Source organism: Malus domestica, chromosome 12, assembly GCF_042453785.1.
Source record: "Malus domestica chromosome 12, GDT2T_hap1".
NCBI lineage: Eukaryota > Viridiplantae > Streptophyta > Magnoliopsida > Rosales > Rosaceae > Malus > Malus domestica.
The window spans coordinates 19724338-19739653 of record NC_091672.1 but is presented as its reverse complement, the minus strand read 5'-3'; the positions used below and the strand labels follow the sequence as shown (position 1 = coordinate 19739653).

General features: G+C 39.5%; 1 protein-coding gene across 1 annotated transcript; it reads left to right on the top strand.

Moving 5' to 3' along the window:
- Window positions 1-1357: 1357 nt before the first annotated feature.
- On the top strand, window positions 1358-1918 carry LOC139189862 (uncharacterized). Its single transcript, XM_070809107.1, has one exon. The coding sequence runs from the start codon at window positions 1358-1360 to the stop codon at window positions 1916-1918; it is 561 nt and encodes a 186-aa protein (XP_070665208.1).
- Window positions 1919-15316: the final 13398 nt, after the last annotated feature.

The following is a 15316-nucleotide window of genomic DNA, read 5'->3' as shown; positions in this document are numbered from 1 at the left end:
CCCCGACTACTTGTATTCCACAGTTTAAAAGCTATCCTCGATGCTATCAATTGTATTCCACAGTTTAAAAGCTCTCATTGATGTTATCAGAAATTCAAAAACTAACTTTGGCGATAGTTGTTGCAACTCGGAAGCTTAAGTTTTACTTTTAAACGCATGTAGTCATCCTCAAGATGTACTATTCTGCCCAACAATAAAGGCGTAGACCCTGGCGGATGCAAAGTTTTCTGACAAACACAATAACTCGGCCCAAAAGACACGCCAATGGTAGACGAACACTGGAAGGACACACTCGGAAGCAAGTTTTATCCTTGTCACTCTAAAAGATTCTACATAGGAGCAACAAGTACTGTCAGTTGAGTACCACCTCTTGCTGCGCACCACACGGCCCTAGCTGATCCTTGCTCAATGATTCAACTCTAGAGTAGCCCAATACCGGCAATTGAGCATTTTCTGCTACGTGTGACATGGCCCCATCTCCACAGCTCCCTACTACGCCTTCACGCCAAGCCTAGGTGACGTAATAGAGTGGCCCAACGATGCCCCAAAAGTAACCGAGCACATTCTAGCCTTGCCTGCTTCACCTGATGGAGACTTCTGGCATTTGCATGTCGACAACGATCCAACTACAAAGGTTTAGGAGCAGACGTGGTCATTGTCACCCCAGGTGGTTCGATGCTCGAGCGGGCAATCATTCTAGTTTTCAAAGCATCTAATAATGAAGCAGAGTACGAAGCCTTACTAGCAGGCCTTCGAATGACAAAAGACTTGGCGGTGAAAAAGCTTTCAATTCATTTCGATTCACTAGCAAGACTTCTTGAGGCGTTTCAGACTTACACCCTCACTCAAGTTCCACAGGCAAACAACGCTTACGCAGACGTACTAGCTGGCCTAGGCTTCACCCTCGATCACCAACTCAAAACGTTCTATTTCAGTGGAATATCTTGACAAGCCAAGCATAGAGACGGAGCCAGCAGCCTAAGTGTCACAACATTCTCATCTAAAGATCCCACACTGGACCACATCTTTGTTGCCTAGCGTCTCCCGACGACTTGAAGGTTCTAAGTTCAATCCACAAAGGCTTTTGTAGAAACCACTCCGGAGGCCGATCCTTAGCACAAAAAGCTCTTACCACAGGCTACTATTGGCCTCTCATGCACCAAGATTCTAAGGAGTTAGTAAAAAAGTACAACCACTGCCAACGCTACAAGCCGGTACCAGCACTGCCTATTAGCGAGCTACACTCGCAGACGAGTCTTTAGCTATTCATGCAGTGGGCAATCGACCTAGTAGGACCTATGCTGCCTGCTACTAAGGGCAGATGCATGATGATCGTGGCAACCTACTATTTCACCAAATGGGTAGAAGCAGAGCCCATAATGATCACGATTCAGACGGACATAGAGCGCTTCATATGGAGGAACATCATTTGCTGATTTGGCATCCCTCAGTCCATCATCACCCACAACGACCCCTAATTCATGGGCAGAGATTAGAGAAGTTCTTCCAAGAATATGGCATCCAGCAGCACAAGTTAATGCCGAGATATCCTCAAAGCAATGGGCAGGTCGAAGCATCCAACAAAATGATCCTTGACTGCCTCAAGAAATCCCTCACCAACAAGAAGGAAAAATGGCCAGATGAACTCCCCGGATGTCTATGGGCATATCGCACCACCAAAAGACGAGCAACCGGTGAGACTCCTCTCTCTTTAGCATTTGGTTTAGAAGTAATCATTCATCCCAATGTCATCAAGCCAAGTATCACCGCTCTACTACCAAGCATTGAGCAGAACAGTAAGGAGATGGTCACAAGCTTAGATCTGGTAGAGGAGAAATGCGAGCAGACCAGCACCCGCATTGCAGCCTACCAGCAACAACTATTTTCCAGCTACAACAAAAGGGCTAAAATCCGGTAGTTCTAGCCTGGAGATCTAGTCCTAAGAAAAGCCTTCATCATTGGAAAAGGCTCTAAAAAGATGGATCACATCTGGGAAGGTCCGTACAAGATCAACAGAGTAGACAGCAAGAGTAATTACACCCTCGCCACCATGAAACGATAAAAAGATCGAAAACCAGTGGAACACCTACAATCTGAGGAAGTACTATGTGTGACCTCCAACTACATCAAAGCCCGAAAGCTCAAGCAGCTTGACGGGCACCACCTCACAAGACGAGGACTATCCAGTTGTTATGCAGTTCCTACCGTACAGCTAAATTCTCGTTCGTTTCACTCGTTTTTCAATGAGGAATTCAGAAGTAATCACAACTTGGCTCGGCTGCATGCTTACAACAACTGATCACTCATGCACTTCAAAAGAAGACCACGCCCTTCTTAGGAACTCATTGCAGGAATTGCACCCCCCGAGAGACCAACCATGCTCTCCAGTGCGAAAGGGTAAACTAATTGCTCTCCAGTGCAAGAGGGTAAACCAATTCTCCGACACCCACATGGGTCAGCTCTTCAAGACGAGAAGATCAACTTTACACTCCGAATATCCAGATGTGGATAAGCCTAGCTGCTTTAGTATAACTAGATGCATGATGGCTTGTGCCAGGATTCCTAGAAGTAGCCACAATGGTCTTTTTCAAGGCTTAGCTAATTGAAGGATTTTGGGTCTCTTTGCCTAATCCGCGGGGAACCGGGCCCTAGAGACAGAGGGGGCACATTATGCAGTACGCCCTATAGACGGCTGCCTGAAACCTTAAAGTTGCTACCGAGTGCACTAAGGTAGCCTACGATTTCCAGAAAACTGCCTATGGCTTACCCTTCGAGCAGTAAAACCACGCTAGACTTATGCAACTGCACATTCTTGTGAAAGGTTAAACAAGCTAGCGTGCATATACAAAGCGTTATCCATTGCCGACATGCTATGTAGTCGATAAGCTTTACCTCTGCCAAGCGCAGAACAACCTACACCAAGTCCTAAAGTGTTGTAATACTTGTTATGCAACCTACGAAATTGGAGAAAGCCTAGGTTAACAACCTAGTGGTTACACAGACTTGTCTACTTCTGTAAGTAAGGTATCCGGTTGCTAACCCTATGGCTAACAACTTTGCAAAGTTCTACACCAACACCTACAGCTGTATAGGCCACGCGAGCCTGTCTGCTTATAAAAAAGTAGCACGCCTGCCACTGGACTATAAAGTTTAAAGGTTAGGGCATGAACAAAAGAAGTGAAGATGAAGAAAAGTGAAGGAAGCATGTTTATAAACAATTGGCAAAGGCCGAAGGAGTTTAAGCAAAATAAGATCTACAAGGAAAAACAAAGAAAATTCTAAAGGCTACCTAGAAGACTACACTTTAGCAACCTGGACATCCCATGACTATTCGGTCGCCACACCTTCTGCAGCTGTGACGCTCTTAGTAGCAGCATCATCCAACGCTTCACCCCCGATTACCCCAGCTTGGGCACCAACTTCTCCAACTACTTCACCAATGGAAGCCTTAAAAGTAAAAGCAAGCAAGTCTTCCGACGAAATAGAGAAGGTCTCGAAACCTCGAGCCTATCATTCTTACCCTTCAGCTAGTCATTCTCCTCAAGCAGACAAACACGGACGTGCTGCAGCTCATCCACTTCATTCTTTAGACTTTTGTTGATCTTCATTACACCTTAAAGTTCCAACACTTGGTGTTCAAGCCTATCGACGATTCTCTTGAAGTGGATCACTTGATTATAAGCAGCAATCAACTCTTCATCCTTTGCATAAGCAGCGAAACGAAGCTCAGAAAATGCAAACTCAAGATCTTGAATCTAAGGTATGTAACATCCAATCTCCTTCTCTGCACTTTCATACTTAACTTGGATTGCGTCAAGCCTAGTCTTTAAGTCAATGATCTCTTGGCGAGCGATCTCAAGCTACAGAGAAGTGGGGGCAGAAATATTATACCCCTTCAAAAAAACGAACTCATAATCCAACCTTTTGATCTCCTCAGCCGAGGAATAAGCTTCAGCTGCCATAGTATTCGCCACCTCCTTAGTAGCCTTGCTACATCTGCATCATAGCAAGCAGAGCGGTTATTTTATATTGTATCGTATGCTTCACAAATGAACTTGGGCAAACAACCTTTCTAACGCCATCAACAAACTTGGCACAAGCGTCCATGTCTTCAAGCAGATCTGGTTTTAAAAGCACATGGATCTCAGCAGCCTCCCTAGAAGCAGGCTTAGTGGATTTCTCACAGCTGCCCACACGAGCAGTCTCCTCTTTCCCAGCAGGCGAGTCAGTCTCTGCAGTAGAGGAAGTGGGCCTTAGCGCCACTTTAGCAGTAGAGGTCACCTTATCACTCTTCATAATAGCAAGCCTTTCCAAAGTTGAACTAGACTTAGCTCCCAACGGACGTTTTGGTACAAATTTTGGCACTAGAGGCACGACAGGACCTATACGCTAAACAATCCTATCAACAATCATACTAGCTATTCTTGATGGCAGGTGCCACATGCTCAGATCTAGCAGCTTCATTTTTCTTCCCATCGGAAGAAGTCATGCCAATCACAGACTTCTCGGCAGCAGGCAGACCCCCACGAGCAAAGGAAGAAATCTTCAGTTTTCTCTTAACCAGCATCTCTTGAGCAGGCAGGGAAGATCTTTTCTTTCTACCTTCATTTATAGTAAGCTCTACGACAACGATCAGATGAACCAATGCATCCACCTTAATCCTCTTTACTTTATCTTTCGGGGGCAGCCTACCTTTCTCCCGACGAAGATGACTAAGCAGTCAACGACATTCACGGTACTCAGCAGAGGAGCTCAACCCAGCATTCTAGCCGGTAGGAGGCCTGCATGCCCATCATTCCAGCAACCCATGAGCTCCCACGACCTCCTCATTTCTCTCAGTCACTAGCCTGGCCTGAGTCAAGTCTAAGAGCCAAAGGATATGAGCCATATGGCTCGCCTAACACCGCGCCCTAGCGCCACAATCTGCAACCCCAACCGCACAAGCTGCCCTTGGCTTTAGCCAAGCCGAGCTGCCCAAGCAGTGGTCCTTGCCATGACACCTCATCGGCCTATGCCGAGCGGATTCCTGGCCCCTGCTAGCCAACGTGCTGCACCACCCCGACGGCTACCCCGCGACAGCACTATCCAAGAAGAAGATAAGAAAAATTAAAATTTTCTTACATCGGTGTGGCACTAAGAAGACGAAGAAATCAACGAAAGACGGTTCTTTGCACGGGTAAGATGTAGAATATTACTCGAAGATGGGGAACAAATATATTCTAAGCTCTCTCTCTCTCTCTTGTATGGTATAGTAAATCGCTCTCCAAAGTTAATTTAATAACCCACTTAAGGTGAACTTAAATAGACTTTAAGAGAAATTTATTTCCCTTTCTTAGAATGATCTAATTTCCAATTAAAGAGGGAATCTACATAAAAAAAGGAAGCAGTCCTATGTTTCATAAAGCAAGATGATCTTTACACCTACTGCATTTTCTTGCGAGCAGCCCAATAGGTGTGGGGGCATTTGTGGAGCCAAAAATAATCACAAGGCGACACATGCATTTTTGGGTAAAAGAGGACAAAAATATCCTTGAGGCATACCGGGATTCCTACGCGCAAGCAGCGGACAATCATCCGTCAATCAAGTCAAAAAGGCCCGAAAAAGGTAACAATTCAAAAATTCATCTCATCAAATCCTTCTACAAGGTAATTCCTAAAATTTGTTTCACCCCATATATATTTTACTTAATTTCATTCCAACACTCTTGCAAAACTCCCAAAAAGCTCTCTAAACACTTTTCTCTCTAAATTTTAACTTTGGCATCAGAGGTTCTTCGGCCAAAGCCCCCTCATTCATCGTGGGCACGTGAGGCTTTTGGCCTTAACCTAAGGTTTTAGTTGTTTTGTAGGTGCAATTTTATCCAAGATCAAGGAGGAAGAAATTTGCATCCACAACTTTGATCTAGAGATATGCCAAGGATCGACACGCGACAACTGAAAATAGCAAAACAATAATACATTGAGTCAACTGGAAGTCGAACTCATACATAATATACATCAGATATTTAGCGGAAAAAAAATTACAATAAAGAGTAAAAACCCCTACTCTCAAGTGCATTGCACACACTAGCTATGCTCCTTGAAATCCTCTTTTCTAACTGATACCTGGACTTTGCAAGAAACAATCCTACACCATGGAAATGGTGCATCGGGCAAAACAAAAATCCAGATAAGCTGTGAAACTCGTGTGAGTGACAGTAATACAACATATTTGAATAAAAGGTCAATCGATCTCAATTATAATACATTTCACAATTCTTTGCATATATAAGATAATCTTTATCTCACTTACAAATCTCGATTGATTCCACACAGGCATTCAATCTTCTTTTCATGATTGATCCACATAGGCATATGTATATTAAAGTAACAAGGTTAGTAGGCTAGCACAAATCACAACGCTCTGCATTCCAGACGCACTCATGGAATCAAATAAAACTGATACACAAGATGGGAAGCTGGATTATATGGAGTAGGATTATCTCCCCTCTTTTTTCCCCTCCCCTTCCCTCCCCTCCTATTTGAACGGTCACGGTTAAGCCACGTTAACATCTTATATTAATTTTTTATAGCTAGAGAAAGACAAAATAAGAGAATGTGAGAGGAGGGGATGGAAGGGGATAGAAAGATGAGGGGAGAGAATCCTAATCCGGATTCTACACATACTCATGGCATACCTAGAATGAAGGTATTCACATGGATTTCAGATAACTCATGAAACCAGAAAGAAAGTATCAAAATCTAGGGTTTCAGACATATTTATAAAACCAGAAAGAAAGTATACAACAATACCAGTTCTTTGTTAGCCTTCTCAGTTTGCAATCATTCAAAACATACATACATACATACATACATACATACATATATATATATATATATATATATATATAACTCCACAGGACAGAGGTTCAGGGCCGAAGGGGTAGAGGAAGACCTAGGAAAACTTTGGAAGAGACCCTAAGAAAAGACTTAGAGTACTTGGATCTAACGGAGGACATGACACAAAACCGAGTGCAATGGCGTTCTAGGATTCATATAGCCGACCCCACTTAGTGGGAAAAGGCTTTGTTGTTGTTGTTGTATATATATATATATATCATTTTACAAAGCAGATCAATGTCTGGGCAATAACACATTTACAATTTCATGTCAAATCCACAAAGTATATCAACATGGGGATTTTCATTGGCGAACTGCTTATCACACATTATTAAAGTCACTCACCTGAAGTCCAGACTACTACCAACTAGCACGAAGATAGAAACACTTAGACACGACCAACGCGGAATAAAATACACCAGATTAATTCGGAGCTCGTTGACTAAAAATTCAACTATCGCCAAAGTAGGCCCTGTTAGGGTCAACAATCCAAAATTCTAAGCTACGGAAGATCTGAACATCATATTTTTGTTCCATAAGTTCTCAAAATTCTGACTATCAATAAATAACATGTTGACAATATTGAACGACGATCCAACGGTTGGACTGTCGTCAATTACAAAAATTGAACGATGGTACAATTATTCCAAAAATTGAATAATCGAACCATGGAATCGAGTTTTAACAAACAAAACTTGAATATAGGCTCAAGGCATCAAGAATATCTAGCCATCCAAAATCCAAATCACCTGAATTTCCCACTCGTTGCCATGCGTGGTGGTTTCCAATGACAAAAATCAGAATTTCTGACTAACTCCAAATTCTACCAATTTTTATAGGCATCGATCAATTATGTCGAGGATGGTTGAAATTTGGATCGGAAAATTGCAAAGTAAAACGGGTCGGTGGGGTCGCAAGTTGTGCTGTATGGATTTCGGATTGGCTTTCATGTTTTGCAAAGTTTTCAATTCTGGCAGGTTTGAAGTTTCCAAAAAGGGAAATTCCTCTTTATTGTAACTGGCAAAAGACTAAATTGCCCCTCTCTTTTTTTATGCTCGTAACTTCTTCTTTTCAACTTCGATTCATGGAACAGTTTCTCCTAAATGCTTGTGGGATTAAGCTCTATCCATTTATTCTGAACCAACCTCCAAACACCAAAGTGAAATTTAAACCAAAACACTCATGAAATCGTTTTTCCCAAAAGCTATAATCTAAATAAATGGGCGAAGTGCCGATTTAGTCCCTGAACTATTGCCTCAGTGAAAATTAGGTCCCTGAATTTATTTTTCGATAAAATAAGTCCCTTAAATCATTAAAAATTGCTAATTTCATCCCTACTATTATATTCAAATCTATTTTATCCAATTTTTCTTCAACTTAAGTCACTTGACACACTTTAGAGTGTAATACCATCATTTTCTCGCCTATAAGCCTTTCATATTTCATATAGGTTGTGAATCTAACATATAATTTACCTCCAAAGTTAACTTACACTATTTCTTATGTAAAACTACCAATCTACCCTCTATTGTGTATCACTTGTAAGTAGCGTGACTTAAATTGACGGAAAATTAAATATAGTAGCTTCGAATATAATATTAGGGATGTAATTGGCAGATTTTTATAATTCAATAACTAATTTTTCTGAAAAAATAGTTTAAGAACTTAATTTTCACTAAGGTGATAATTTATAAACTAAATTGACAATTCATCCTAAATAAATAATAAATGTTCGAGATGTGGTATCACAAAATGAGGTGGATTGTCTGCCCTCTCATTTCCATACTCTCTCCATCTCCTTCTGTTTGTGTGATCACGGTTAAACTACGTCAACATTTTATACTCCTATTACTTTTTGTTTTATTATTTCTATAAAAATTAATATAAAATGTTGATTTGGCTTAACCGTAACCATACATTACAGAAGAGCATAAAAAAAGTATGGAAATAGAAGGGCAGACAATCTACCGCCATCACAAGATCAATCCCAAACAAGCCTAGTCTCAAATATTCCATAGGGAGCTTGCTTCTAATGAGTTCAAGACGTCCAATCAAGACATATAAATGCAAGGACTGTCGAGCGCGATTAGTGGATGACAATTCTTGAACAAACAAAACCCTAAGGCATGTACGTTTTCATAGTCTACATCCACTCCACCCTTGAAAATACCTTGAACTTGGATTTTCAAACGTTTTCTTAGACTGCTTTCCGACCACTACAAGTAGTACAAGATGTTGACAGAGCAGAGGAGAAGAAAGCTTCCTGTTTTTATTGAGAGTTTCAATGTATAGAACATCCCACCATATTTTGAACAGTGTTAAGAAAATGAAAGTACACTGAGAACCAGATCAAAATCTCAGATTGCCAAAATCAGAAAATATCTATGTGGAAATTATAAATGGAAAAGAATCATCGCCATCTTTGTTCGGGGGATTCTCGCCGAATTTTTTTTAAGGAATTCTAGAAATTTTATGATCGTGATCATTTATCACATATCGTGTGATCAATTTTTCTTAGGTACTATTTATATCTAATTTTAAATTTTAAATTTAAATAATTTTTTACCACACGATGTACGATTCACGACCATAATTACGAGATATCTAAAATCTTGATCTGGCGAGAATTCTTTTCCATTCTAAATGATGGGTTACTTCTGGTTAACTTTTAAGTTTGTGCTTTCTTTTTCTCAGATTAGTTGTGACACTTTTGAATTTTCTAAAATATTGAACCCTTTTTTTAATGCATGTTTATGTTCTATGACAATGGCCATGTGGAATATGAGATCTATGGGAAACAATAACTTTTTAAAATATTAATTTGGTTTAGTTTACTAACGACTGTTTTTCTTCCTTTTTCTTAATTGAGAAACATGCTTTGGTTTGGATTTTCGGGAACAAATGACAATTACAAGAATAATTTAGTTATTTTTCTGCAATAATTACTAACCTCTCTACAAACCGAGATTTGAATTCGAAAACAGGTGATGAGAGACCAAATTTTTAGACAATTTTTTGAAAGTCATATGGCTATTAATAGTTCAACTCTATATTAAATGATTAAAAAAAGAATACAACCGCCAACCGTCTACAAAAAATAATTTGAAAATATAATCTATCTAACATTTTCTTTCAAAAACAAGTTTTTCATTATTTTTATTTTATTTTTTTGTCTGGATAATCTGTTTCTCGAAATCTGGTTTTCTGCACTCTCACAAGATAATCAGTGGGAGATTTATCTTTTATCTTTATTATTTTTCTGAAACAGGAAAAATAAAATAATATTCTGTGTCTCCACAACTATGATGGGCTATCATACGTGGATGTCGTTATCTGACATAGTCAAAATGTTGGAGATTTTAACCTCCTCATTATCTTGTAAGTATTAACTAACAAGTAATTACTCTTAAGTAAAAATATAAAAATTAACAAAAACTTCAGTAGAAAAGTCTTTGCATCATTATTTGGTCTTGACCTATCTATCTTTTAGCATTATAATACATTTTCAGTTAGATATTAGTAAATATTTTCTGAACATGACGCTCATTCAGCCGAGAACAACTTATTTTTCTACATTTTTTTTATCTTATTTGTTGATGCGGATAATTATGTATGGTATATAAGCACTGTCTAGAACTTGAATTCAGGTTTGAAGTCTTGAATTGTTTAATAATTCTAATATTTGTTAATGATAAGTTAAAGTTTCATCATAAAATCAATGAGTAACATGAGAAGTAATTCAACTACTTATAAACACATACAAAATCTATTAATTCTCCTATATGAAATTGGAACTCTCAGCACCGACTAGGTTTTAAGTTTAATAATTTGAATTAAAAGTTAGGAACAATAAATCGTCTTGAGGAATTTGTGTTGATTTCCTTTTTTAAATTTTACTATTATTAAAAGAATGAATAAAGTTCGAAACTATTATATTAAGTTAGAGAATGAAGAGTTTTGAATACGAAAAACATAGATAAAAATTCAACACTCTATCCATTAAAAATTTGTATTGATTAAAGCATACATGTCTTAGTTTTGTTGTTTTGGCCCGACACACATGCAATAGTTGACTCGAATCTAACCTCCCATGACTTTCATGTTATTTTTTAGTGACTGTCTTTGAATTGCTTTATGAATTATGAATTGATTCTACATTTTCTCAAAGGAGTGTGATATCCACACATCCTATTTTACTTCTCACATATCTTTTTAATTTTCGACCGTCAGATCGGATGAATTGAAGAAGATTAATGGACATAAATTATTAAAGGGTGTGTGAGAAGTAAAATATGATGTGTGGATAGTACACCCCTTTCCCTAATAACTTTTTTTTTTATAACTAACCTTTTTTTTTCCGTTACATTTTCCTACGAGGTCCATGGCCGTTGAAAGGAACGAAAAGGTGAAAGCTCACTGCCAGTAATTGTAGCCACCACGTGCCTACACGAGACAGACGCAGACCCCATAATATCTCACTTAATACTTGACCAAGAGGTCACGTGATGCTTGATTACTGCTACTAAGCACGTGATTCATCACATTTCTTGTAGATAATGTGACTGCAGGAGTCTGCATGATCTCCGTAGTAACTGATTTATTTACGCTTTCATTGTTTCAGTCGGGTACACCATGAATATCATCGATGTTGTCTCCACAAAGCTACATATTCTTAAATGTTGGATTTTATCATAAAAAATCTTAATGATATTAAAAGTGAACCTTTCACATACAAATTGTATATTATTTTGTTATATTTTTTAACATTATTCTCTAACAATTTAACCTTCTCCAGCCCCATTGTAATGACAAAATGGTGGACTTTTTCTTATAGTTTTCATGTTTTGAGCATAAATGGGTTAGCGGACATATTATGAATTATGAATATGAACTTTATATAATTAGAGAGAAAAAGTTCCGGTCAAGGCCGAAGCTCAAGTTTGATAAGGCACTTTAGGTTTAACCCCCCACAAGCGAGAAAGACTTACCTACATTCAAAATTTGATGTGGCAGTATTCCAAACAAATCATCCAATGTCATTTCATGTAGTAAAGTTAAAAATGGTGTATGCTATTGGCTTAGAATACTGCCACAGTGACATCTTAGCTGTTTAGTATGTTTCTTTAAACAAGCAACAAGTCAAACCTAAGGAAAAGCATTGAGCGAGGAATTTGAAAATCTCACCCAATGAACCAACCACTTGGTGTAAGTTCCTTCTAATTTGCAAGAAGGCATTGTTCAGGCTAGATTTGCCCTTCGTACAACTTTCCTGGGTCTTATCTGTAGGGCAAGGTTTGCTGCTTAGTGTACTGCAATATGAGTTTGTTATTAGTTTGAATGATACCTTTGTGGGACATTTGTTAGGCCTTAAGGCTCACAATCAAAACTAATATAAACCTGAGCATGCCACTGTTATATTTGTATAATAGATTGTTCCTTTTTGTTATTAAATGAATTGATTACTTGCACCACAAGTTACTTCGACTTCTTAATTCGATTGGATTGTTCACATATGGGTTAAGTCTATATAAAGTTCTTTTCCTTGCTTTGTAAACAAGGACTTTACTCATAACATCATATGTCCAATTAAAGGGAGTCCAAGATCCTTCAAGTTATTTCTTTGGTTACCAGTTTATGTAACATCCCACATTGCCTAGAAGAGTGGATCTTGTAGCTTTATATGTATATTCCCATCTCTACCTAGCACAAGGCCTTTTGGGAGCTCACTGGCTTCGGGTTCCATCGAAACTCCGAAGTTAAGCGAGTTCGTGCGAAAACAATCCTATGATGGGTGACCCACTAGGAAGTTCTCAGAAACAAAACCGTGAATGTGTGGTCGGAGCTCAAAGCGAACAATATCGTGCTACGACGGAGTCGAGCCCGATATGTGCTGGGGGCCCGGGCCGGAATGTGACAGTTTAGGCTAACAGTAAAGAAGCAAGATTAATTATAAATCATACTTGGATGAAGGCAGTTGAAAATGACATAGGATCCAATGAAAGATGCATAAACAACAAATCTACTTTATGTTAGTACAAACAAAAGAGACTCGAGCAAGATTACAACCTTGTTAGGCAAGGTTCATCTTCTTGCAACCACTTTTCCTTGTGTTATACAGGGGTTGAAGTCTTGGAGAATGAAATATAAACCGAGTTTACCAAAGAGATTCGATACTACAACACAGGGAAGGGTAGCAGAACTTCTAAAGCTTGACAAAATAGGGCTTTCTATGGTGGATCAGCAACTAAAAGGGTAAAGTTTGAACAAACTAAAGCTTTCTGGTTTCTTGCTTGTTGGAGTGCAGAGTTCAAAGTATTTTGATTGATTGGTTGAGAGAGTCTTCTATTTGCATCCCTTACTACTTTTATAGACTTTCTAGCCCGATTGTCCAAGCATTTCCTTTCGGTGATGGCTTTCAGAGTATGGTGAGTCACCATCTACTTTTGTTATTTACCTATCCATGCCATGGAAAAGTACTTTTTGCTAAGGGTAAGCTGCCTTTTGTCACTTGTCACTTCACATAGGCTTGTTGCCTATTTCTTGGGAAAAAAAATGATTTTCAATTATTCCTGGGTTGCCAACTGTTCGCGCCAATTCTCCTTTTATTTTTCACATTCTTGGACCTTCAACCGCATTGAACCCAACATTAAATATCCACCCAAACAATGCCCCCTTTAATCATTGTTAAGTTTGCTAAACAAGACATTGATAATGATTAAAATTAGTTGATTGCCGAAACTGGGTATTAATTAGCCTTTTTAAATAAACATGTGCACTAACCGATGATTTCCAACATTAACTACCTGTCCGTTAATTAACTTCCACTTTACTCTTTTCGACCATTACCTTCAACAAACTTGATTCTCCGAACTACCAAGTTCTTTTGAATTTTTAGCCCTTTCTTGCCTCAATTTCTAGCCATTTTTTTCACTTTTTTCTATCGAATTCAACAATGGTTCCCAAATTGCGCCATGCATGCAAGTCTGGAGAAGGGATTGTCACTCTTTGCAGTCAACTCAAAGGCCTTCATCGTCCTCGAGCTGGCCTTAATCTGCCATTTTCTTCGATGAAGGTGGAGTGCATTCACTGGGGCCTGCCTGGACTACTAGAGTTCCTATTACTATGGAAAGTAACATGCTTGCTACCAACTGGTTCACTCCCAATCCTTACATCGCTGAGGCAGGAATCTCTACTTCAAAGTGGTCTCACTTCAAGAGGGGTTTCCCCTCAATGAAGGATAAAGGCTGGTCCAAGTGGGTGGACGAATTAGAGCTCATCTTAAGGAATAAGGGGATGGCAAATGGCATATATGGGCCTATCATGGCAAATGGCAAGGCTAGTCCAAGACTACTATCCCCATCAAACATGAGCTTATTTCAACATTTATCCTCTTCTGGAACACAGGGACCAATACTTTTGATTTCAGAGTGTGTCTTATGTCTCCTACCATTTTGGATATGGTTCAAGCCTTTGGTTTAAGACCGTAGGGCAAGTATGTAGACATTACACACGATTGGTCATCACCTTCACACCTTGCTACTGAAGGCTTAAAGACTTCTCAGTTTATCATCAGCTTGGAGTATAACTCGACCACCTTCAAAAGCTATGAAACCTCCTTTGTGAAATTCATCCTATTTGCCAAGAATATGTTCAGCCCGCCTTCCCCCACTACTGACCCAGCTCAGGAGCACATGTACTTTCTCTTATATTGGTTGAATAAACATGAGTTCCCCAACAAATCCAAATGAGTGAAGCTGGAATGGATCCCTTTGGTGGAGGTGTTACATTCCTTTGACAATGTCGCCACTGGTCCCTTTATTCTAGCACATCTCTATCATCTGCTTTATGAGATGATAAGGGGCCAGCCTTTCGAGACCAACGTCAATGGAGCCACATGGATGGTGTAGCTTTGGCTTCAATGGTATTTCCCATAATTTCGGGCTTCAAACTTGGAGTTTCTAGAGGGAGTAGCTCCCGCCTAAATTCTAGAAGAGGCCCCCACCACCAACCACTCTACTTTAGTCTGCCTTTATTTCTTCAGAATCTGTAGGACTAGGGCTGATCTTGAGTGGGGTGCCTCAGTGCTCATGAGGTACCCTTGGTTCTTAGACAATGTCCATGGAGCCATTTGGATGGTGCAACTCTGGCTTCAATGGTACTTCCTAGAATTCCGGGCTCTAAAATTAGAGTTTCTAGATGAAGTAACTCCCGCTCAAATTATGTCAGCGACCCTCACCACCAACCATTCTACTTTAGCATGCCTATATTTCTTCAGAATCTATAGGACTAGGGCTGATCTCGAGTAGAGTACTTTAGTGCTCAGGAGGTACCCTTGGTTCTTGGACAACCTCTCTTCCAAGATTCCTTTAGGGAGGATGCCAGTAGCTTCTGCAGGAGAAATTCATCAGCTGCATCTAGCAGAGGGATTTGGCATAGA

What these genes read in the sequence shown, in the direction of transcription:
- LOC139189862 (XM_070809107.1), top strand. Translation starts at nt 1,358, where the DNA reads ATGGGTAGAAGCAGAGCCCATAATGATCACGATTCAGACGGACATAGA.